A 25,930-nucleotide genomic window follows, 5' to 3' on the forward strand; every position below is an offset into this window, starting at 1 on the left:
TTCCCAGCCCCGCGCTCCTCTTCTTCGACGCCGATGCCCGTGCACTGCCCCAAGCCAGAGCACCCGTCCACCGCCCCCCACGCTGCCGTTCCTAGCCCTGTGCTCCTCTTCTTCGACGCCGAGGCCCGTGCACCGCCCCATGCCGGAGCAACTGTCCACCACCCCCTGCGCTGCCGTTCCTAGCCCCGCGCTCCTCTTCTTCGACGCCGACGCCCGTGCACCGCCCCACGCCGGAGCACTCCCCATTCCGTCCAATGCCAGACGACGGAGCACCGCCAAGGCCTTTAGGAGCGCGCGCGGATAGCTGCTTTTCCCACCCCCATGATGAGTGCGTGGCTCACTGCCCGCTAAGTGTTCGATGAAATGCCCCACAATTGTTGTCTTCCCAATAGCAGCCGATTCCTATTCGATTTAGTTACATGTTGTTACTCCTTGGTTTAGCTATAGGTAGAGTGTCAATTGATGGATTCTTGTCAAATGTGTACATGTATAATCGCTATAGGTAGAGTGTCAATTGATTTTGATGGAATGTATAGCATGCTTAAAAAAGGCATCTATAGATGTTTGTTCCAGAAAAAAAGTTAAAAACAACTTTTAAAATTGGCTCGGCAACAGCAGTAAGTATGATTACTAAACCTCATTGATCTCCGAATAATTGATAGTCCAATTATTGAGGTTATTTTTTTATCATGTCAAGGATAAAGAACATTAAATAGGTTTAGTTTGGCCATATAACTTGAATAACAACTCTTGTTTAGTGAGTTACCATTACCACTTACCACATGCCTAATTTACTTAAATGTATAGGCAACCATGGTATGGTATGTAGTGCATGTTGGTCACATGCCTAGGATTTATTGAACCTGGGAAGATTGCTATGCTCAAGTCAATTGCTACCCTAGTAAGTTGCACAAAAAATACAACACAGAAGCCAAAGCTTTGAGGGCCTACTATAGCCATCCGGCCTACCTTGCAAACCATGGGCAACCGGCCTACTATGGTCTAATGAATGCAAACCATGGCCATCCGCTGGCACTGGAGATCGAAGAGAATCCACCCATCGGAGATGTGAAGATTAGGAGAATTGCTCCTTGGTCTTGGAAAGATGTCATGCTTTTATTTATGGCTATGGTCATCGCTTTTCTTATTTGTAAATTGATGTATGATCCGACAAACGGTGATGGTGTCAATTAGGTCGGTGAGAATGAGCAGCCATGGACCCCGTCCGGCCTGCTCGATCTGGGTCAAAATGACCAAGATGGCCAGGTAACTTTGGTATCATGTCACTATGTAGCCACACATGCTAATCAATTGAGAGGGTCATAGCTTACTTGGTGTCTCTAGTAGGACCCTCCGCTGGCCGAGGAGCCAGAGGGTTCGGGTAGCAGGAAGGCTAAATCCAAGCGAGGCGTGTCAAAGATTCCTGTTGGTAGGAATGCACACTGGTACATTACTGAGTTCGATGAATTTAGGGATCCACTCTCACCGCCTATAGCTTTGACCAAATACAAGACTATCCTTGGGTTACTTGTTAGGGACTTCATCCCGATTAAGTACAGAGAGTGGATTGGGAAAGATGATGACCGGTGGAGGGTTCTCGAAAGCGAGAAGGATTACATATGGGATGTCAAGATCCCAGAGTATTTCACTTTCCCAGCCGAGTATGACAGGGAGTTTGTTAAGAAAAAAGCAAAAGAAATCATGGGGACATGCTTCAAGAATTTCAAGGGGACATTGTACAAGAATTTTGTCCTCCAAAATAAAGAGCCAGATTTCGATGGTGGATAGTTTAGCAAGCATAAGGACTTCTGGCAGGCTTTCAAGGAATACAGGTTATCCGAGGAGTACTTAGAACTGAGCAGGAAGAATAAGGAGAATTCACAGAAAGCGACGAATCCTTATCATCTCGGCTCTCGTGGCTACGCCAAAAAGATGCCAGAATTTGAAGCAGCACTTCAAAAGATGGATCACCTTGCTGAGGAAGGCGTTTAGGTTGAGACCGCCGATTGGGAGCCCAGATCGGTATTATACTATATGGGGAGAAATGTATGGCACGCCGAGGACGGGAGCTTTAGCTCCTTAAATCAACCCATGAGCGAACTCATCCAGAGGATCTCCCAGGTAACTGAAGAGGTGAGGCAAGGGACTCGCACTTCTAATAGGGAGAAAGACGTGCTCACCTAAGCACTCAGAACCAAAGAGTACCCTAGTCGCATTAGAGGAACCGGTGTTGTTCCTTGGAAACTAGCATTCCCCCAAGAATCTAACACATACTGGAGCCACTCAAGGGGTAGAGCGGAACATGAGGCAGAGTATTTGAGGAGACAAAGAGATGGAAGACAGAATGGAAGCATGGATTGAGGCGACCGTTGAAGTGTGAGTCGAGCAAATTTTGTTGTCCAAGGGGTCAGTAGTACCACAAAACCCTTCTCCTAGTGTCTTTAGCCCACAGTTTAGGGGTCGCAGCTGCTGCGGATCGACCCCGCTCGACGAAGAAGAGGCGAATGTGCCTCATCCAGTGGATGACATCACTAAACTCGTCAATGTTAGGTTGTACATCCGTTAGGAATGGACAAAGGACAAGGTGGCGCTCGGCCAGGCCTGGCCTACAACAGACGGGACAATTAATGGCCACCCAATTCCACTGGGGTACGCTCGCGTCACCATTGACAGAATACTTGATAAGAAGTATAACAAGATACCCATTGAGTACCCCGTAGCGGAAGACAGGCCGAAACTTGGTCAAAACAAGGGCTCTCAAGTGGCCTGGCGCAAGCGCTTCATTAAGCCTGACCATCAATTGTCCACTAATGATGAGGACGACTGTGAGTCTTCACCCACCCACGATGATCACTCACCATCTCCCAACAGAGATCACTCCCCTCCTCATCCGGAGCCATCACCCCCGAGAAGACAGAGGTCTCCTTCTATTCCTCCTCGTCCGACTCCATCTTCATCAGCCCGAGAAAAGAGACTCCTCCTCCTCCTCCTCCTCCTCCTCCATCTCCATCAGCGCCGGGAAAATAGAATTCTAGTCGTCATCCTCCTCCTCCACCTCAGCCCAAAACAAGATCAAGGACATCCTCGTAGTCACAGAAAATGTCCTTGGATTCGGTCGCTAATGCTCCCAAAGTGGACCAACAGAAAAGAAAAAGGTCGTTCAGTGGCAGCGTTACCACCTTGATGAAAGAAAAATTTACAGCACACATCTCGAAGGAAGATTGTGTTAGTTTCTTCAATCTATGTGCCTCACTGCCTCCGTTTTTGTTGAAGTCCGAATTCAAAAGGCAAACAAAGAATAAATACGCTACAACAAGAGACGAAGAAATACACAATAAACATTTAAGGAACATTATGAAGTTAGTCAAAGACAACCCTGATTTAACCATGGAAGAGGCCGTGAACATCTATTATGATGTACAAGGGACATGAACACCGGCAATAAAGTATGAAAGGGGCAATCTTTTGGTTCCCGATCATGAGTATAAAAATCTGACAACATATATGCGCTAGTTACATGAATATTACATGGGTCAAGCAACAGAGACGGAGGACTTTGGTTTTGAGGTTATTATCCGTTCGCCACATGTTTTCCAATATCTTAAAGAAGAGAAGTTCGATGTCGAGTGGGAGTGCTTATTCCAGCTATACCAGAAACGCTCTCTCGATGTTCAAATGTTGACGCTGTGGACTATGTAAGTACCCTACACGCACGATATTACAATTAACTACTCTCTCGAGACACAAATTGTTAACTTTTGAGCACTTCCCATGATTTTATGTAGGTGTATAGCAAAATTTTGCGTTCTAAAAAGCAAATGGGATTACATAGGATTCTTGGACCCCATGCGAGTCAATGAGAGGACATGTCTAGGCCTCTATGGATGTGACATGGAAGACCTGAAACAGAGATTGATTGCTGCTTTTGATGAATTCACGATGAAGAAGAAAACCTACATACTTCTAGCCAACAACTGCGAGTATGTGTTCTCGACTTTTAATTTTATGCTTCTTTTTTCGATAAGATTATTTGATAATTAGGATTCTGTGATTGCAGCAACCATTTCGTCTTCATTTGTGTTAATCTTGCTAAAAATCTACTCAAGGTGTGGGACTCGAAGAAAAAATCATTTCATCATCTCGATGCACTGGTGACAGTGCTGAATTAGTAAGCGATCCTAATAACTATTATTTTCTAATCACACATACCGCTTTCTAATGTTTCTCCTTTTAATGTTGCTCAGTGTCCGAAGAAGACATCGGTGGGGCGCCGGTCCCATTCAAGGTTGTTGAAATGGAGGGGAAGTACATATCACAGCCGGCGGGAAACAATGAGTGCGGGTTTTATGTAATGTGGGCAATGCTTCGCTATATCGGTGGGAAATCGGAAGAAGCCAATAAGTTGGTGTGTATAATCCCCATTTCATTTATGTCGTTAATAATTCAACAAAATGATTTACTGTTCCTCTTTGGATATCATCTTTTTTGAACGACAGCGCAAGAAATATAAGCACGAAAGGCTGCTAGACACGGAGATCGTCGCACTACAATCGGAGCTGGCAAAATTCATCTTAGCCGAGGTATTGAAAAAAGATGGAGTATTTTCCATTGCACAATCCATGAAGTACAAGAACCAGTGTGGCCCAGAGCGGCTCGCCAGATTATTGTAAGAAGTCTGAGAAGCATGTGTGAAGTCTAAGAACATTTCTTTTTTATTTTGAGGGATCGAGATATGGATAAGAACATTTGAATTGTAATCATAACATTTGTAATGTTTAATATTGATAGACCTATCGTCTACGTAGCATATATAAAGCGAAATCCGATTCCACGAAAAAATATAAATTAAAATAAATTATAAAACAATAAAATACGAACGGGCCATCACTGCCAGTTAGCAACGAACCGGCAGTGTTGTCATAACCATCACTGTCGGTTAGAAGCAAACCGACAGTGTTGTCTTGCTCAACACTGCCGGCTTGAACTATGAACCGACACTGATAGTTACAAGAACACTGCCGGTTTGATCCATGAACCGACACTAATATTTACTACAACACTGCCGTTTTGATCCATGAACTGATAGTGTAGGCTTGCTCAACACTGCTGGCTTGAGCTAAGAACCGACTCTCTTAAAGCAACTGTCACTATCGGTTGGCACTACAAACTGGCAGTGTTGTTCAACTGGACACTGCTGGGCGGAGCTAGGAATAGATCAGTGTCGGTTTTTAAGGACCGGCAGTGATGTCAACCCCCCATCACTGCCAGTATGCCACTGTCGGTTCAAAATCCGGCAGTGAAGTGAGTTTTTGAACTGGTAGTGATGTCCAGATCTGTGGTACTGAGTAGTAATAAAAACTGTCACGAATAGCTTCGGTAACTGACAACTCCAGATCTAAATGAGAATATGAAGTGACCGATGCAACCCAAGTTTTGGCATAGTAGTATGCATCCCTATTAGCCGTTTGGGAACGTTTGGAAAATGGAAATAAAAGGATGAAACTGGAAAGACCAGATAAAAAATACATGACATTGGCAATATAGCTCAGTACACACAAACATGAGGACATTATAACATTAGTCTTTAGAAACCTCACTTCCTAATTTCTTATGGTGTAGAGGTCTGGCTTATGGGGCGAAATTAGTAGCATGGAACGAGTTGCTCCCACACATTGCTAGCACTATACTGAATTAGGAGCAAGACACGTACACTACACCATGACACATTATCTAGGGCAGATTTGGCATCACCGAAGATCGTATCAGCGACATACTATATATCATATGGCAAAAACAATTACCAACACACCTTTTGCAAACCCACTGTTGTCGGTGCAATAAACTTTACTGGACCAATCTTTGGCGACCAGCATGAGGTTTACTGACAAAATATGCTTGAGGTTTACCGAACATAATCCATTCTAATTTTCCTATTATTAACAAAAAAAGCATGTGAGCCCTATATTCATCCCCACTCTCAACAGCAAAACTCACTACACAATGACGCCTAAGGGTCCAAATGAACCGGTTTCACAAAGTTTTGCCAAGAGAATTGGCCTTGCCCTGTGAATGGTGTGAACTGCAACTCTTACCAATTGAAAGGACCATGAGCATCTGAATACTGGGATACCACTCAAGAGGGGGAGATAATGGATTGGGTCTTCTAAAACTTATTGGGCTCAACTTAATCTATAAAAGAAAACATAAACTAACTAGCGTGATGTGCACATTAGTTTTTTTTTAGTGTGCTCTACCTACCCAGCCTCCAAAAAGTTTTGCGACCTAGGGCCAATCCAATCAACTAGATTATACTAATCTGGAAAAGATAAATGCCACATCAATTATGAACAATATGGAAGCTTAAATATGGTACGTAAAGAGCAACTCAAGAGAGGACAAACTCGTGGATATGAGAAGATTTTGTTGGAACCGGTGGTGACCACTGAGTTCACGATCTTGGAGCTGGCTTACAGCCTGCCCGGCTCGTTACCACGAGCCTGCGCTCCCACAGGTCCCAGGTCCACCGGAGCTACAACATATAAGGCCTTGGGCCTACTCAACCCAAAAGACTAGCCTTATAGGTGAGGGTTCTCCCACCTTATATGGTGTGCTCCCCCACCATCGCTACACGATGTGAGACTAAACCCCAACAATCTCACCCTTAGTCACACATCGGGGTGCCTCCGCCATATGTGACGCTCGAGATTTTTTTATCGGGTTTAGCTTTTTTTTACCATGGGCTCTGATACCAATTGTTGGAACCGGTGGTGACCACCGAGTTCACGATCTTGGAGCTGGCCCGGCTCGTTACCACGAGCCTACGCTCCCACAGGTCACAGGTCCACCGGAGCTACAACATGTAAGGCTTTTGGGCCTTACTCAACCCAAAAGACTAGCCTAATAGGTGGGGGCTTCTTCCGCCTTATATGTTGTGCTCCCCCACCATCGCTACACGATGTGGGACTAAACCCCAACAATCTCCCCCTAGTCACACATCGGGGTGCCCCCGCCATATGTGTGACGCTCGAGATTTTTTATTGGGTTTAACTTTTCTGACCATGGGCTCATAATACCAATTGTTGGAACCGGTGGTGACCACCAAGTTCACGATCTTGGAGCTGGCTTATAGCCGACCCGGCTCGTTACCACGAGCCTGCGCTCCCATAGGTCCCAGGTCCACCGGAGCCACAACATATAAGGCGGGAGAACCCTCACCTATTAGGCATCTTTTGGGTTGACTAAGCCCAAGGCCTTATATGTTGTAGCTCCGGTGGACCTGGGACCTATGGGAGCATAGGTTCGTGGTAACGAGCCAGGCCGGCTGTAAGCCAGCTCCAAGATCGTGAACTCGGTGGTCACCACCGGTTCCAAGATCGTGAACTCGGTGGTCACCACTGGTTCCAACAGATTTTTCCAATGTTATTGGTTTCCAAACCACAACCCCTAGTCCATATTGGTGCTCCATCAAGGTACGCTCCTGATCACCAAGCCTTCCCACGATCATGGTGTTGAGGTTTCCACTGAGGCTTGTAACAAAAGGCAAGTGCCACATTGAGGCTCACCACCGCCGCTCGACTCTTTTGGTTTCATTGGTGTTGTCCACTATGGTACTTCTCTACCAACAAAGTTGTCTCCTCCCAGCTCCCCCACATAGTAAGCATACGAAGCTTGGAGGGTAAATGTATCTGGAAGGTCACCAAGACCACAAGTACTCTAGCTAGTACGATTACGAGGGCACACCAAATCAATCACTCAAACTTTCAAGCTACAATCCTATCTCTCACAAGGATGAATGTACTAAGTCCTATTCTATGCCTTGCATGTGATCAATATGCAGTTGAGAAGATGGATGGAGTGCAGAATCACTTGCTCTAACTTCTAGCCACCTTGGGGCACTACAAAAACATCAAGCAAGATCATGGAAATGTATGTGTATAGTCCACCACCCTGGTTAGCGCTATTACAAACTCACATCAACCTTTTATTCTCACTAGATGATCCCATGCTACCCCTTTTTTCATTGTCGGACCACCCGGCTTTGTGACCTATGAAGTAGCCATTGTCGACATCTATCTGCTACACTATCTGGGGTGCTTCCTTGACCATCGGATTGTACTTTGTGTAGTAATCCATAGTGCTTGAGCACACATGCAGTGCCACTTGACGACTTGGAGATTGTATGGCAAAGTCATCTTATCACCTGTCGAACCATGGTGGTACTATTTACACATAGTACCACCATCTTTGTTGATAGTTTGGCCATGTTATGTTTGTGCAATGCTTGATGCATGGTATCGTTAGACCATCCAATATGCACAAGTCCATGGTGCAAAGTATTCATAACACCACAAAGTTGTGCCGCCCAGCACCACATTGACATCGTATGGTGCTAACTCGCTACACCCTGGATCAACTTCAGGTTTCATCAATGGAGGGTAGCACACTACGCCAGATTTGCACATCACAGTGGGTTTTATGTAATGTGGGCAATGCTTCGCTACATCGGCGGGAAATCGGAAGAAGCCGATAAGTTGGTGTGTATAATCCCAATTTCATTTATGTCTATTAATAATTCAACAAAATGATTTACTGTTCCTCTTTGGATATCATCTTTTTTGAACGACAGCGCAAGAAATTTAAGCACGAAAGGCTGTTAGAGATGGAGATCGTCGCACTACAATCGGAGCTGTCAAAATTCATCTTAGCCGAGGTATTGGAAAAAGATGGACTATTTTCCATTGCACAATCCGTGAAGTACAAGGACCAGTATGGCCCAGAGCGGCTCGCCAGATTATTGTAAGAAGTCAGAGAACATTTCTTTTTTGTTTTGAGGGATCGAGATCTAGATATAACATTTGAACTGTAACCGTAACATTTGTAATGTTTAATATTTATGGACTTGTCGTCTACGTAGCGTATATAAAGCGAAACCCGATCCCACGAAAAAATATAAATTAAAATAAATTATAAAACAATAAAATGCGAATGGGCCATCACCGTCGGTTAGTAACAAACCGGCAGTGTTGTCGTAACCATCACTGCCGGTTAGAGCCATGACCCAACAGTGTTGGACTGCTCAACACTGCCGGCTTGAGCCATGAACCGACAGTGTTCTCTTGCTCGACACTGCCGGTTTGAGCCATGAACCAACAGTGGTGGACTGCTCAACACTGCCGGCTTGAGCCATGAACTGACTGTGTTCTCTTGCTCCGCACTGCCGGTTTGAGCCATGAACCGACAGTGTTGTCTTGATCAACACTGCCTACTTCAGCCATCAACCGACAGTGTTGGTTTGCTCAACACTGCCGGCTTGGGTCAAGAACCGACAATGTTATCTTGATCAACACTACCGGCTTGAGCCATAATCTGACAGTGTTGGCTTGATCTACACTGCCGGTTTGGGCAAGAACCGACACTCTTGAAGCAAACGTCACTGTCGGTGGGGACTACAAACCGGCAGTGTTATTCAACTAGACACTATCGGGTGGAGCCACGAACCGACACTATTGTCTGTTGATCAGTGTCGGTTTTTAAGAACCAACAGTGATGCCAACCCCACATCACTGCCGGTATGCCACTGTCGGTTCAAAATCCGGCAGTGAAGGGGGTTTTTGAACCGGCAGTGATGTCCAGATCTGGGGTAGTGGCACCTCTATTCCCACCTAGGATAGTGGAGGATTCAACTATATAAACTCATACAGACTTGTTACTTGTTCCTATGACTAGTCTATGTGATGTTTGCTTTTTTTGTAATTGAGATGTTCCTATGACTAGTCTATGTGATGTTTGCTTTTTTTGTAATTGAGATGTGACGTAATCCTTGTAAGCTATCACCTTAGCGAAGTTGTTGTGAACATGGCGGTTAGAATTCCTTTGTCGACCTGTCGTTATAGTGCAACTCAAGTGATGGGGCACGTTGTTGATATGAAAGTGATGTGTCATGCCAAACAGCGAGCACATCATGTGTAGCCCACAACAGTTTGTCTCTGGTGCACGGTGGTAGGGGTAAGCATCACGCTTTCACAATGACTGACGGCTAGCTCCTAAGCAAGATAGATAGTAAATGATGGCGCTTCCATGGCGAACAACAAGTTTCTGAGCTAACTAGCAAAGGTTGTCGAAGCTGATCTCACCAGGGAGGGATTCCGTCAAGGCATGTGTGTTTGTGGTTGCCCTAGGTCAGTCGGCAAGCCTAGGGAATCAACTTTGATTGTTAGACCAGGAGATGAACAGCATGTTAGGGTTAAAACAGTAGTGTGTGGAACAATGAAGCCGGGAGTTGAAGAGTTCGCCCTTAGTAGTAAAGTAAATTGATCGTGTCGTCTTCAATTTAAGAACCAATCAATATTCCCATATAATACATCAAATTTCTAGCTAGATGCTTTTAGGACAAATTTGAGCAGGTCACTGCATCCCTTGGAGCCCATGATGTAAAATATCAACATCACGGTCACACGCCTCATACCAGCACCAGAGAGTTAAAAGAACAAATATCAGTTTTGAAGGAAGCCCTCGTGGGAGGTAATAAGCATTGTTCACAGTCACGGCCCCTAGCTAGGCCGGGATAATGATAGAGTGACTCAGTTTCCTTTACATGATGCCAACAATGGACCCGAGTCTTAAATGACACTAAAATTTACAAGTGGGGGAGGAGAATGCATGTAAATGTACTTTCGCAGATGCAGCATATATACCCTGTGACAGCAATAGGGCACTTGAGCTACTCACTGTGTGTCATTATCAGCAGTGTATCTTTTTCCCTTCCTATCTGCTCAGCGAAACTGCCATCACTGACGGCATAATACAGTACTCCTTCTGTCCCGAAATAAATAGATTGCTAAAGTTGTCTTAAGTTAAACTTTTTAAACTTTGACCGGATTTCTTAAACAAAACGTTAAGACTTATGATATCAAATTAGTAGCATTAGACTTACTATAGAATATATTTTCATAAGATGTGCCCATTTTAAAACAAAGATGTTATTACTTTTATCTATAAAGTTAGTCAAACTTAAAAAAGTTTGACTGGCACGGATTCTAGAAATTAATTTATTTGGGGATGGAGGGAGTACATATATATACGGCTGCAAGCAAAATACATTGATTATTTACTTGCAACAGCGCTCACCCCCTTCAAATATGTCAAACAAAGTTAATTATTTTAATAATCAGAATCTTTTGGTGGTTAGCATTACAATATAAAATGAGTTAAAATTCCTGCACTACTTCTCATTTTGTATTAGTGAGTATTCTATTAGCTGGGTTGTTCTGGGTTTTAAAATTTTATTTCAAATCTGAACTGAACCGTAAGGATTTATTGCAAATTTTCCCTATAAAAAAAACGCTCTACATTCAAAGCAATATGACTGCATGTGCTTTATCTGATTTGTAACTCAAACGGGGAAAAAATGCATGGTGCAACACATTTGCGAAAATTTGTTTCTTCTATAGTAACACACAGTCCGTGTGATTGAATGAGTGCGAGAAATTTCTAGCCATCCGACATTCATATAAATATAACATACTAAGCACCTTGCTAAGATTAGAAAGTGCACCAACTAAGATATTTTGGATTGTCCAGGTCATCATCATGTGAGAGATGAGGGCCTACAACATTATCAATCAGCAAAGACAAATTGCTAGCTTCATTATCAGTGGTCCATATCTAAAGTGAAAAGAGCAAGAGGAATTTGTTCCAAGTCTCATTCTTTCTTTGGGAAACAGGCCGACATTTACCTCCCAGCAGTTAGAAACAAACAAAAAAATAACTAAACTAAAGTTGGTACAATAATAAATTGATGTTCGTTGGTCAAGCTAATTTCAGGCCATTCAAAATTTAAAATATTAAATTACCCATAGAGGAAGGGTCTTCGAGAAATAACTAGAAATTGAAATATAACCTCTTGAACCATGATAGATAAAGATAATTATATGAGGAACAACTAATACAAATATCATACATTAAAGCAAGCACCTCGCATGGTACATATATGCATCAGCATGCATAAGTAAGTAGTCTTATAGAGGACATCTCAGGTGTTAATTCTTCCATGATAAGCATACAAAGCTGTACTCTGATCAAGAATAGATGTATAGAACTTTGACTATGAGCACCTGTGTAGGGCTTCTAGACTTGTCATCTCTTCTCAAACTATGTAAACCATGTGCCGCCCTGTGGGATCTCCCCGGTAAATTGCTTCTTCTTTGTTGCGATATAGTCATTTATTATCTCTCGCTCCGACAGCGCCCTCTGGAACACCTTCTGGCCGGAGACAGAAACCCCAGCACCCAGTGGCGGCCGTGCCAGCACCGTCACCACCCTCGGGTTGGTGAACACCCAAGGTCTGGTGATTAGATCGTAGTCATAGACAGACTCAATCTTCTTCACCCTCTCCACACTCACGTCGCCCTCGGCCACTAAAGTGTTCTTAGCGCGAGACATGGTGTGTGTGTGTGTGTGTTTCTGTTTGCTGGTTTGTTGCAAGCTAAGGGAGGAAAAATGAAGCTACCAGGACACGTTGTTTGAGCTTGTGTGCCTTCCAATGGCGCTGGTGATAGCCTCCATTTATAGGCCTCAGGCGGTAGTGTTCTATTGGCTGTGATAGCAGAGTGAGAGAAGTAAAGGTGGCAGCAGTGCTATTTCTCAATATCTGATGTGTCTTTGTTGTTTATTTCATGCCGTAGGTGTATGGTAGCTTGGTATCATATATTGGCATTCTATGGATATGGATCCTCCAACAAGTCTGAACACATCTCATGCAGCATCCTGAATTTTCATCACACACTTGAAAAAGCTTAAAAGCTTGACCAGGCATGTCCACACAGTGAGGCAGTGGCAGCAAATGCAAAAGCTTAATGGAGGGGAAGAGTTCAACAGAGAATAACCTGATCCTTTTAGCTATTTGTCTCTGAACCGCCAAAGGACCATGATCTGATAGTTAGTAGTGTGCTAAACCTTACTTTTCCATCTGCTCACAGGGACAGGTGAGTTATACATGTCAGGCTTAATGAAGAAATTTCTACATACAAATAAAAGCATATGTAGCCGCAGATTCATTCTGTTTCATATATGTTTTAGGTTAACAACTTATTCATCTTTGTTGTCTTTCATATATACCCATTTCATGAACCACGAGCATTATTCCTGAAGAAAATTCAAGCTTGGTGCCAAGAGTCCCTCTCTCTTTCCCCTTGAAATTGGTCATGCCATATTAAGTAATCTGCTGCTACCCTTGTGTGAACGCACGGCAGGGATAGGCGGCGCCGAAAAGGGCTCCATGCTGTTGCACTATAGCAGCTGCAGGGGCAGGCACCGAATGACTCTCCTACCGCACTGTAGCCATAGCAGGGGCAGACACCAAACTCAGCCCTGCTGTCATATCTCGTCACTATAGCAGTATGGGAGCCTGACATGTCTGTGTACTAGGATTAGATGGGTAGAGTTATATATATAGTTTGCACTGCAACTCAGTAAAGAGAGCGAGTTCAGTTTTGTCATCTCCTCTGCAGAAGCTCCGGCCAACGATGGTGCTTGTGTTGTGTGAGTGTGTGCTCTGTTCTCCCTCCCTTCTTCTACCTCTAACCATAGTGTGTGGTCAGCAACGACAGTGCGTGGTCAACAATAGTGGTGAGTGGTCGACTCACCCGTGCCGGAGATCTCAGGGGCTAACAAGTGGTATCAGAGCCGTACAAGCGCCGTCGCCGGACTAACCGTTGGCAATGACGAATGGTTTGGAGATGGGCGACAACAGCGGTGCTGCTGTGGCTGCCCAGCCACAACAGGAGGTCGTTGTGCGCACAGTGCAGGAGGTTAGCGGCACCAGTTGTCCGACGTTGACTCGCACCAACTATGGAGAGTGATCGGTGACCATGAAGGTCAAGCTCAGAGCCCAACGGCTCTAGAATGTTGTTGACAAGGGCACCGACAACGAAGAAGATGATATATTAGCATTGGAGGCTATCCTCGTTGCTGTGCCATCAGAGTATAGGGAGCCGTTGGGGGCGAAGAGCTCTGCTAAGGAGGCTTGGGAGGCCATTGCGGCTATGCACGTCGGTTTCAACCGAGCAAAGAAGGTGACGGCCTAGCTGCTGAAGCAGGAGTATGCCAACCTCAAGTTCAAGGATGGTGAATCAATGAAGGACTTCTCCCTCCGCCTGCAGACGCTCATTAGCAAGCTGAGGAGCCACGATGTCACCATCGACGAAGAAGAGGCGGTCTCCAAGTACCTCCACTCTGTGCCGGCAAAGTACATCTAGACTGCTCTCTCCATAGAGACAATCCTGGACTTGTCCACCCTCACCAGTGAGGATGTGACAGGCCGTCTATGGGTGGTGGACGAGCACATGGAGCAGGCCACAACAACAAAGGACAATGGCAAGCTGCTGCTAATAGATTAGGAGTGGGCTGCCCGGAGGAACTCTAGGGAAGCCTCCTCTAGCTGTGGTGGCGATGGCAAGTGCCGTGACAAGTCTTCTCCAGAGAAGAAGAAGGTCTACCCCAACGCCTATCGACGCTGTGGGAAGACGGTCCATTGGGCAAAGGAGTGCCCAAATTGCAAGCAGGAGAAGAAGGCTAAGGCTCATCTGGCGCATGCTGATGATGATGATGAGGCCACTCTCCTGATGGCGACATTCTGTGCACTGCACGATGTTGAGGCCGTGAAGAAGGGAGAGGTGATGGTGGTGAAAGGGCCTGGGAAGGCTCTGAAAGCTGTCTACCTCGATGAACCGCGCGCCCAAGTCCACCTCGGACGTGTGGGCGGTGAGCAGGAGCAGCTGTGGTACCTGGACTTCGGCGCCATCAACCACATGACTGGCTCTAAGGAAGCCTTCTCTGAGCTCGACGATGACGTGACCGGCACGGTGAAGTTAGATGAAGGCTCAAGGGTGGCGATCTGAGGGCGTGACACCATCATCTTCAGGTGCCAGAACAGCGAGTACCATGCGCTAATGGATGTATATTATATCCCGCAGCTGCGTTCAAGCATCATCAGCATTGGCTAGCTGGATGAGCGCGGGAGCGAGGTATTGATCAAGGACAGCGTCCTCATGATCAGGGACCGGGAGCAGCGTCTTCTTGCGAAGGTGAAGAGGTCCAAGAACCAGCTATACCTGCTCGACTTGAAGGTGGAGCAGCCAGTGTGCCTGGCAGCACGGCACACCGAGGAGCCATGGTTGTGGCATGCCCGGTTCGGCCATCTCAACTTCGACGCGATCGGTCGGCTAGAGAAGATGGTCCGAGGGCTCCCCCACATCAAGCACGGAGGCAAGCTATGTTACAGCTATCTGGCCGGGAAGCAGAGGAGGCTGCTGTTCCCAAAGGCGGCCAAGTATCGCGCGGTGGATGCTCTCGAGCTCATCCACAACGATATTTGTGGGCCAATCATGCCAGCCACAAATGGTGGTCGGTCGTACTTCCTCCTACTCTTGGATGATTGTAGTCGCTATATGTGGCTGCAAGTCCTGATGAGCAAGGACGAGGCAGCGGACGCGGTCAAGAAGTTCAAGGCATGCATGGAGGCAAAAAGCGGCAAGAAGCTGTGCATGCTGAGGACTAATCGCGGCGGTGAATTCACTTCGGTGGAGTTCACTGTGTACTGCGCGGATCAGGGTGTGTGCGACACCACACCGCGCCATACTCGCCACAGCAGAATGGAGTGGTGGAGCGGCAGAACCAGACAATGGTCAGCATGGCTCAATCCATGATGAAGGCCAAGGGCATGCCGGCAAGGTTCTGGGTTGAGGCAGTGACCACGACGGTGTTCATCCTCAACCGTGCGCCCACCAAAGCTCTGAAGGGCAAGATGTCGCTCAAAGCTTGGTATGGGCGCAAGCCGAGCGTGTTCTTCCTCTGGACATTCGGCTGCATCGGCCACGTCAAAAAGATGAAGCTGGTCCTCACCAAGCTGGAGGACAGGAGCATACCGATGGTGCTCTTGGGCTACGTAGAAGGTACCAAGGCGTACCGGCTCTACGACCCATGCGAAGGCAAGGTGGTTGTCTTGTGCGATGTCATGTTTGACGAGAAGTGTGCCTAGGACTAGGATAGTCCTGGCATAGGGGAAGCTGGCGGCTTCACCAACACCTTCATCGTCGAGCACTTAGTCATCCATGATGGTGGAGACGCTGGAGAGGAGGTGCCGTCCACTCTAGCAATAGAGCCAAGCACTCCTGGGGCGGTGCCGAGCACTCCATGAGTGACGCCAAGAGGTCCTGCAGTGGTGTTGACCACTCCAGGACGGGTGCTGAACACTCCCGTAGTAGAGCTGAGAAGTCTTGCAGTGGTGCCAACCACTCCAAGACTGGGGCTAAGCACTCCTACAGTGGCGCCGAACACTCCAAGAGTGGTGATGAGCGGTCCAGGAGTAGTGCCGAGCACTGCAGCCGGGGTGCCGAGCACTCCAGGTGTCATGCAGACCACTCTAGCAGAACAGGGAACTCCATCGACACCGATCGAGTTCGCCTTGCCTCCAAGCGACATCACTGAGTTCATGGATGCCTTCCACGACGGTGAGGAGGTGCGGTTCCATAGGCTGGATGATATCATCAGTGGCACAAGGCCCTTAGGCCTGGTGGGTCAGCTGCTCAATGACCCAGAGCTGCTTCTCGTCAGTACAGAGGAACCACCCACATTCACGCTGGCCGAGCACGATAGAAACTAGCGATGGGCGATGCTGGAGGAGATGAAGGCGATCGAGGGAAACGAGACTTGGGAGCTCATTGATCCACCTCTAGGATATCGTCCAATTGGCCTAAAGTGGGTGTACAAGGTCAATCGGGATGAGCACGGTGCCATTATCAAGCACAAGGCGTGTCTCATTGTCCGAGGCTTTGTCTAGCGTGAGGGCATCGACTTCGAGGAAGTCTTTGCGCTGGTAGCGCACATGGAGTCTGTCCGACTGCTTCTAGCTTTGGCAACAGCAAAGGACTGGCGCATCCATCACCTAGACGTAAAATCAGCCTTCCTCAACAGCGAGCTGGCGGAGACGGTCTTCATCAGGCAACCTCCGGGTTTCGCCGTCAAGGGAGCGGAGCACAGGGTGCTCGGACTACGCAAGGTGCTCTACGGGTTGCGGCAGGCCCTAGAAGCGTGGAACGCCAAGCTTGATGCCACGCTGGGCAAGCTTGGGGTTCACGAGGTGCGCAACCGAGCACGTGCTCTACATGCGGCAATGGGAGGAGGAGGAGCTCGTCGTCGGCGTGTATGTGGACGACTTGATTGTCACCGGCGCGTGTGCAGAGGACATCGACAGCTTCAAGCACGAGATGATGGCTTGTTTTCAAATTAGGGATCTCGGCACGCTCTCCTACTACCTCGGCATCGAGGTAAGATAGGGGAAGGACGCGCTCACGCTCAGTCAGAGCGCGTACGCCTCGAAGCTATTGGAGCAGAGCGGCATGGCTAAGTGCAAGCCGTTCGTGACTCCGATGGAGGAGCGGCTGAAGTTGACGAAGGCCAGTACTGCGGCGAAGGTAGATGCAACACTCTGCTAGAGCATCGACGGCGGTCTGCGCTACCTAGTCCACACAAGGCCGGACATTGCGTTCGTCGTAGGCTACGTCAGCCGCTTCATGGAGGATCCCCGAGAGGATCACTGGGCTACGGTGAAGCGGCTGCTTCTCTACGTCAAGGGGGTGGTGGATCAGGGGATCGTCTTCCCCAAGACCGGCGGGAGTAGGCTACAGCTCACTGTGTTCAGCGATGCAGACATGGCGGGGGACATCGACGGACGACGGAGCACCTCTGGCGTGCTCATTTTCCTCGGGTCGGCCCCAATCTCATGGTTGTTGCTGAAACAGAAGGTGGTGGCGTTGTCCACGTACGAGACAGAGTACGTGGCGGCGGCCACAACGGCGTGCCAAGCAACGTGGCTGCGCCGGCTGCTGGACGAGCTGACCGGAGTGGAAACTCACCCACCAGCACTGATGGTGACAACCAGCCCGCCAACACCCTCGCAAAGAAACCGGTTTTCCACGACCGGAGCAAGCACATCGATGTCAAGTTTCACTTCCTCGGGGACTGTATTGATGGAGGGCAGATCGTCATCAAGTTCATCGAAACTAGTCGGCAACTCGCGAACGTCCTCACCAAACCGCTCGGCCATCTTCGGCTCACAGAGCTGAAGAAGATGATCGACATGGAGGGGGTTCAAGGGTTAGCAGCAGGATTAGGGAAAGAATTATTAAGTAATCTGTTGCTTCCCTTGTGTGAGCGCACGGCGGGGATAGGTGGCGCCGAAAAGGGCTCCCTGCTATTGCACTGTAGCAGCTGCAGGGATAGGCACCGAATGACTCTCCTGCCGCACTGTAGCCACAGCAGGGGCAGGCATATCTAGTCACAATAGCAGCATGGGAGCCTGACATGTCTGTGTACTATGATTAGATGGGTAGAGTTGTATATATAGTTTGTCACTGTAACTTAGTAAAGAGAGCGAGTTCAGTTTTGCCATCTCCTCTGCAGAAGCTCCGGGCAACGCTGGTGCTTGTGTTGTATGAGTGTGTGCTCTGTTCTCCCTCCCTTCTTCTACCTCTAACTATAGTGTGTGGTCGGCAACGACAGTGCGTGGTCAGCAATAGTGGTGAGTGGTCGACTCACCCGTGCCGGAGATCTCAGGGGCTAACATGCCATGAGGGAATAAATACAACACATCACCAACATACTCAATATCTGCAAGAGAACTCTTGGCATTAATTGGCAGAAGAAGGGAATCCACTCAAAGTGCAAAGATCGCGAGCTTAGTGGAGAGCTGGCTAACTTTATTTATTTGCTAGTAGTAGGTAGATTAATTAATCAGGAAACCTTCCGTTTCGAACATGACTAACTAACGAATTGCATGCCTATAGAGTCTCAGATTCTTGTTAGTGGAGTTATATGCGTCTAGATATTTGCCAGGTGTACATGCTAATACCAGCTGTGCCATAACACTTTTGTCATTACCAGCTCACTAAAATCAAAGAACACTTTGCACCGTACCATCACATTGATGTAATCAACACATCATGTTTCGAAACTTATATATCTTCATACTATGTCATTCTTTAGTCTGTTCCTTTTTCTGGACATGAGCAAAGCATGTGCTACACATCAGCTCCTACTACTATTGACTGCAAACATTTTTTAATCTGTACCATCCTACATTCCATATAAAGCCTAACTCGAAGCATTAGCAACTGAGGAGATATTTTAGAAAGGCCCAGAAGAGGTATTTTAGAAGGTACCAGAGGAGAACATGAAGAGATTGTGAAGATAAGGGTCAATCGATGAGCTAGTGACACGAAGGTGCCTTGAAATTCCACAAGGGTTGCGTGGAATTATCCTCGGATTCCTTCATAGAATTTGCTCGAAAGTGCTTGATGCCCGCATTGGAAAGAAGTTTCTTGCAAGTGGAGAAACCGACCCAGCATGATATTGATATGATCAAAGCAGGTAGGTTTCTCTGCACAACCACCTGAAATTAAGGCCTGGTTGTGCACTCTGAACTTAACTCTATCTTTCAGGCCCAGTTTTATTAACTTTTAGAAAAATAGACAAGTATTCTGGCACCGAATTATATCATGTTTGTCAAGGAAAACATGTTTAGTATGCATGCCTTGCGACGAACTACTACTAGTGTAAGATTATGTTGTATATGCTTGCAAAAAACATGCTATTGATCACAAAAGCTGAAACATCGGGAGTGACGTCATCCTTACATGAGTCTTGCTAGCTCTCGGCTCAGTAAGAAGGAATTTTTTTTTCTAAAAAAAATGGAGGGCTAAACCTGCTCATCTAACAAGTTCAGCGCCTATACAGCTCCATGTTGCTATATGCCTATATTGCTAACTCAGCGCAAAGGTATCATCATTTGTTTTGAGCATCAGGTATGTTCTGGACTCTAGAATAATGCAAGATCTTTACTCACATCAGTCTAGCCTGCCTCTCCCAAATTAAGGGAAACACAAACACTACACAATACATAGAGGATAGCCTAGGTAGTAGCCATTTTGTAGGAAAGGATATGCCCTTTTTGTATGCAGATATGTTAGTGGCACATTAAAAAAGAGCTCTTATATAATCTTCGACAGATTGGCTTTAGGTAATATATCCCCTTGGTGGTTGAATTCCGTGGTGCAAGAATGCTTATAGCTGTCCATGGTTGATTCTTCCAAGGCGCAAGAATACTTCTAGCTGTTCATTGTTGATTCTTCCTAGGGAACTACTAGTATACTAGCGGTTGTTGGATGGCCTGCAGATCTGTTGGCCCGAGATCTTCCGCACGGGTGAGCTGACTGCTCACCGGCGTTCTCGCACACACACTACGGCTGGAGGAAGAAGAGGGAGGGAGAACAGAGCGCGCACACACAGCACAAGCACCAGCGTTGGCTGGAGCTCTGCAGAGGAGATGGCAAAACTGAACTCTCTCACTTCACTGAGTTGCAGTGGAAAGCTATATATACAACTCTACTCATCTAATCCTAGTACACAGACATGCCAGGCTGCCATGCTCGTACAGTGACTAGATATGACAGCAGGGCTGACTTTGGCGCCCGCCCCTGCTGTGGCTACAGTGCGGCAGGGGAACCATTCGGCGCCTGCCCCAGCCGCGCGTACAGAGGGAGAACAACAGATTACTTTACAATTGTTCCCCTAATCCTACTGCTAACCCTAGAACCTCCACCATGCCAATCATCTTCTTCAGCTCCGTGAACCGAAGACGGCCGAGCGGCTTGGTGAGGACGTCCACGAGATGCTGACCAGTTTCGACGAACTCGATGACGATCTGCCCTCCATAGACACAGTCCCAAAAGAAATGAAACTTGACGTCGATGTGCTTGCTCCGGTTGTGGAGAACCGGATTCTTCATGAGGGCTATGGCAGGCTGGTTGTCCACCATCAGTGCTAGTGGGGGAGCTTCCACACCGGTCAGCTCGCCCAGCAGCTAGCGTAGCCACACAACTTGGCATGTCGCTATGGCCGTCACCACGTACTCTGCCCCGCACGTGGACAGCGCCACCACCTTCTACTTTAGCGACAGCCATGAGATTGGAGCTGACCCGAGGAAGATGAGCACGCCAGAGGTGCTCCGCCATCTGTCGATGTCCCCTGCCATGTCTGCATCGCTGAACACAGTGAGCTGCAGACCACTTTTGCCGGTCTTGGGGAAGACGATCACCTGATCCACCATCCCCTTGACGTAGCGTAGCAGCCACTTCACCGCGGCCCAGTGATCCTCTCGGGGATCATCCATAAAGCGGCTAACGTAGCCCACGGCGAAAGCAATGTCTGACCTCATGTGGACTAGGTAGCACAGACCGCCGACGATGCTCCGGTAGAGTGTTGCATCTACCTTTGCCACGGTACTGGCCTTCGTTAGCTTTAGCTGCTCCTCCATCGGAGTCACGCACGGCTTGCACTCAGCCATGCCGCTCTGCTCCAATAGCTTCGAGGTGTACGCGCTCTGACCGAGCATGAGCACCTCCTTCCCCTGTCTCACCTCGATGCTGAGGTAGTAGGAGAGCGCGCCGAGATCGCACATTCGAAAACGAGTCGGTATCTCATGCTTGAAGCTGTCGATGTCCTCCGCACGCACGCCTGTGACGATCAAATCGTCCACATATATGCTGATGATGAGCTCCTCCATCTCGCATCATCGCTTGTAGAGCGCGTGCTCAGTTGCTCACTGCGTGAACCCAAGCTCGCCTAGCGTGGTGTCAAGCTTGGCGTTCCACGCTCACAGGGCCTGCCCAGCCCGTAGAGCGCCTTGCGCAGTCGGAGCACCCTGTGCACCGCTCCCTTGATGGCAAAACCCGAAGGTTGCCTAACGAAGACCGTCTCCACCAGCTCATCGTTGAGGAAGGCCAATTTTATGTCCAGGTGATGGACGTGCTAGTTCTTTCGCTGCTGCCAAAGCCAGTAGCAGTCGGATAGACTCCATGCGCGCTACCGATGCAAAGACTTCCTTGGAGTCGATGCCCTCGCGCTGGACAAAGCTTCGGCCGACGAGGCACGCCTTGTGCTTGACAATGGTGCCACGCTCATCCTGCTTGACCTTGTACACCCACTTTAGGCCGATCGGATGGCATCCTAGAGGTGGATCGACGAGCTCCCAAGTCTTGTTTTCCTTGATCGCCTTCATCTCCTCCAGCATCGCCCATCACCAATTTGCATCATGCTCGGCCAGCACGAACGTGGGTGGTTCCTCTACACTGACAAGAAGCAGCTTTGGGTCATTGAGCAGCCGACCCACCAGGCTTGAGGACCCTGTGCCACCGACGATGTCATCCAGCCTACGGAACCGCACCTCCTCACTATCGTGGAAGGCATCCATAAACTTGGTGATGTCGCTTGGAGGTGAGGCGAACTCGATCAGCGTCGATGGAGTCCCTTGTTCTGCCGGAGTGGTTGGCACAGCACCTGGAGTGCTCGGCACCCCGGCTACAATGCTTGGCACTACTCCTGGACCGCTCATCACCACTCCTAGAGTGGTTGGCACTACTGCAGGAGTGCTCGGCACCAGTCTTGGAGTGGTCGGCACCACTACAAGACCTCTTGGCTCTGCTACAGGAGCATTTGGCACCCATCCTAGAGCGGTCGACACCACTGCAGGACCGCTTAGCACCACTCCTGGAGTACTCGGCACCCCTCCCGGAGTGCTCGGCTCTGTTGCTGGAGTGGTCGACACCTCCTCTCCAGCGTCTCCACAATCATGGATGACCAAGTGCTCGACGACGAAGGTGCTAGTGAAGCTCCTAGCTTTCCCCATGCCCTGACTATCCTAGTCCTAGGCCGCCTTCTCGTCAAACACGATGTCACACGAGACAACCACCTTGACTCCGTGTGGGTCATAGAGCCGATATGCCTTGGTACCTTCCTTGTAGCCCAGGAGCACCATCGGTGTGCTCCTGTCCTCCGGCTTGGTGAGGACCGGCTTTGTCTTCCTGACATGGCCGATGTAGCGAATGTCTGAAGGAAGGACATGCTCGGTTTATGCCCATACCAAGCTTCGAATGGCATCACGCCCTTCAGGGCCTTTGTGGGTGTGCGGTTGAGGATGAACAACGCCGTGGTCACCGCCTCACCCCAGAACCTTGTCGGTATGCTCTTGGCCTTCATCATGGATCGAGCCATGCCGACCACCGCCTAGTTCCGCCGCTCCACCACGCCATTCTGCTATGGTGAGTACAGTGCGGTGTGGTGTCGCACCACACCCTGATCCATGCAGTACGTAGCAAACTCCACTGAAGTGAATTCACCACCACGATCTGTCCACAGCATGTGCAGCTTGTTGCTGCTCTCCACCTCTACGCGTGCCTTGAACTTCTTGATCGCTTCCACCGCCTTGTCCTTGCTCATCAGGAGTTGCAGCCACATATAGCGACTGCAATCATCCACGAGCAGGAGGAAGTACCACCGACCACCGTTTGTGGCTAGCATGATTGGCCCGCAAAGATCACCGTGGACGAGCTCGACAATGCCCACCACTCGATACTTGGCCGCCTTTAGGAATGGTGGCCTCCTCTGCTTCTCGGTCAGGCAGCTGTCACATAGCTCGCTTGCGTGATTGATGTGGGCTAGCCCTCGGACCATCTTCTCTAGCCAACCGAGCGCGTTGAAGCTAAGATGGTCGAACCGGGCATGCCACAGCCATGGCTCCTCGGTGTGCTATGCTGCCAGGCACACCGGCTATTCCACCTTCAAGTCGAGCAGGTACAACCGGTTCCAGGACCTCTTCACCTTGGAAAGAAGCCATTGCTCCCAGTCCCTGATCCTGAGGAGACCATTCTTGATTAGTACCTTGCTGCCACGCTCATCTAGCTGGGCAATGTTGATGATGCTTGAACACAGCTGTGGGATGTAATATTGCTCACCGTTCTGACACCTAAAGATGATGGTGTCGTGCCCTTGGATTGCCACCCTTGAGCTATCACCGAACTTCACCGTGCCGGTCACGTTGCCGTCGAGCTTAGAGAAAGCTTCCTTGGAGCCCATCATGTGGTTGCTGGCACTGGAATCCAGGTACCACCGCTGCTCCTGCTCGCCGCCCACATGTCCAAGGTGGACTTGGGCGCATGGTTCGTCAAGGTTGATAGCCTTCAGAGCCTTTCCATGCCCTTCCATCGCCATCACCTCTCCCTTTTCCTTGGCCTCAATGTCATGCAGTGCATAGAATGTCGCCATCAGGAGAGTGGCCTCATCAGCCTGCGATAAATGAGCCTTAGCCTTCTTCTCTTGCTTGTGATTTGGGCACTCTTTTGCCCAATGGCCCATCTTCCTACAGCGCCGATAGGTGTTGGGGTCGACCTTCTTCTTCTTCTTCTTCGAAAAAACTTTGCCGCGGCGCTTGCCATCGCATCCGCGGTTAGAGGAGGCTTCCCCGGACTTCTTCTCCTTCATCCGGGTAGCCCACTCCTCCTCTGTCAGCAGCAGCTTGCCGTTGTCCGTTGTTGCAGTGGCCTACTCCATGCGGTCATCCGCCATCCACAGACAGCCTATCACATCCTCAATGGTGAGGGTGGACAAGTCCAGCATCGTCTTTATGGAGAGAGCGATCTGGATGTAGTTCACCATCACGGAGTGGAGGTACTTGGAGACCGCCTCTTCTTCATCGATGGTGACGCCGTGGCTCCTCAGCTTGCTGATGAGCAACTTCAAGCGGAGGGAGAAGTCCTCCACCGACTCACCATCCTTGAACTTGAGGTTGGCGTACTCCTGCTTTAGCAGCTGGGCTGTCGCCTTCTTTGCGCGGTCGGAGCCAACGTGCATCGCTGCAATGGCCTCCCACGCCTCCTTAGCAGAGTTCTTTGCCCCCAACGGCTCCGTGTACTCCACTGGCACAGCATCGAGGATAGCCTCCAACGCTGACATGTCGTCTTCTTCGTTGTCGGTGCCCTTCTCAATGGCATTCTAGAGTCGTCGGGCTCTGAGCCTGACATTCATAGTCACCGCCCACTCGCCATAGTTGGTGCGAGTCAACATCGGCCAACTAGTGCCGCTGACCTCCCGCACCGTGCGCACGACGACCTCTTGTCGTGGCTAAGCAGCCACGACAGCACCCTGCTGTCGCCCATCTCTAAACCATCCATCATCACCAGCGGTTAGTCTGGCGACAGCGCTTGTATGGCTCTGACACTTGTTGGTCCGAGATCTCCCGCACGGGTGAGGCGACCCCTCACTGGCGTTCTTGCACACACACTACGGCAGGAGGAAAAAGAGGGAGGGAGAACAAAGCGCGCACACATACAGCACAAGCACCAGCATTGGCCGGAGCTCTACAGAGGAGATGGCAAAACTAAAGTCTCTCACTTCACTGAGTTGCAGTGGGAAGCTATATATACAAATCTACCCATTTAATCCTACTACACAGACACACCATGCTGCTACAGTGACTAGATGTGACAGCAGGGCTGACTTTGGTGCCCGCCCTTCTGTGGCTACAGTACGGCAGGGGAGCCTTTCAGCACCTACCCCTGTCGCGGCTATAGTGCAGCAGCAAGGGAGCCCTTTTGGCGCCTGCCCCTGCCGCGCGTATAGAGGGAGAGCAGCAGATTACTTTACAAGATCTTGACTTTGCATGATTTATCGCTAAAGCTCTTTAAATTTCTTATATAGAAAAGGAAGATTCTAAAAGTGAATCTACTCATGTATTACAAGTATATTTCAACTAATAATTTTTTAGAACTTTTCAATCTGCTATGCTATTACACTCACACATGTAACTATTGTCTGAATTCTCTATTTTGCTAAGCTTGCTTGTGGCTGCACATGCTATAGAAGAACAGAGTAAGGGTGAAGAATATATTCTACTAGTTATTTGTCTAGTGCTTATTCACTAAATTGAGAGAGAAAACAATTGCAGTGATCGAACACGATAAGTGAGCGAGCAAAAGAGTTGCACAAGTTTATTTATACAACAAGAAGCTCACCGATGGACTGCTTATAGACACACACACAC

General features: G+C 48.6%; 1 protein-coding gene across 1 annotated transcript; it reads right to left on the bottom strand.

The window, feature by feature from the left end:
• Positions 1-20,998: 20,998 nt before the first annotated feature.
• LOC136510436 (secreted RxLR effector protein 161-like) lies at positions 20,999-21,619 on the bottom strand. The gene is made up of 2 exons (XM_066504879.1): positions 21,473-21,619; positions 20,999-21,406 (listed from the first exon to the last, which is right to left on the bottom strand). The coding sequence occupies exons 1-2, from the start codon at positions 21,617-21,619 to the stop codon at positions 20,999-21,001; spliced, it is 555 nt and encodes a 184-aa protein (XP_066360976.1).
• Positions 21,620-25,930: the final 4,311 nt, after the last annotated feature.

This window comes from Miscanthus floridulus, chromosome 16, assembly GCF_019320115.1.
Source record: "Miscanthus floridulus cultivar M001 chromosome 16, ASM1932011v1, whole genome shotgun sequence".
NCBI classification, from domain to species: domain Eukaryota; kingdom Viridiplantae; phylum Streptophyta; class Magnoliopsida; order Poales; family Poaceae; genus Miscanthus; species Miscanthus floridulus.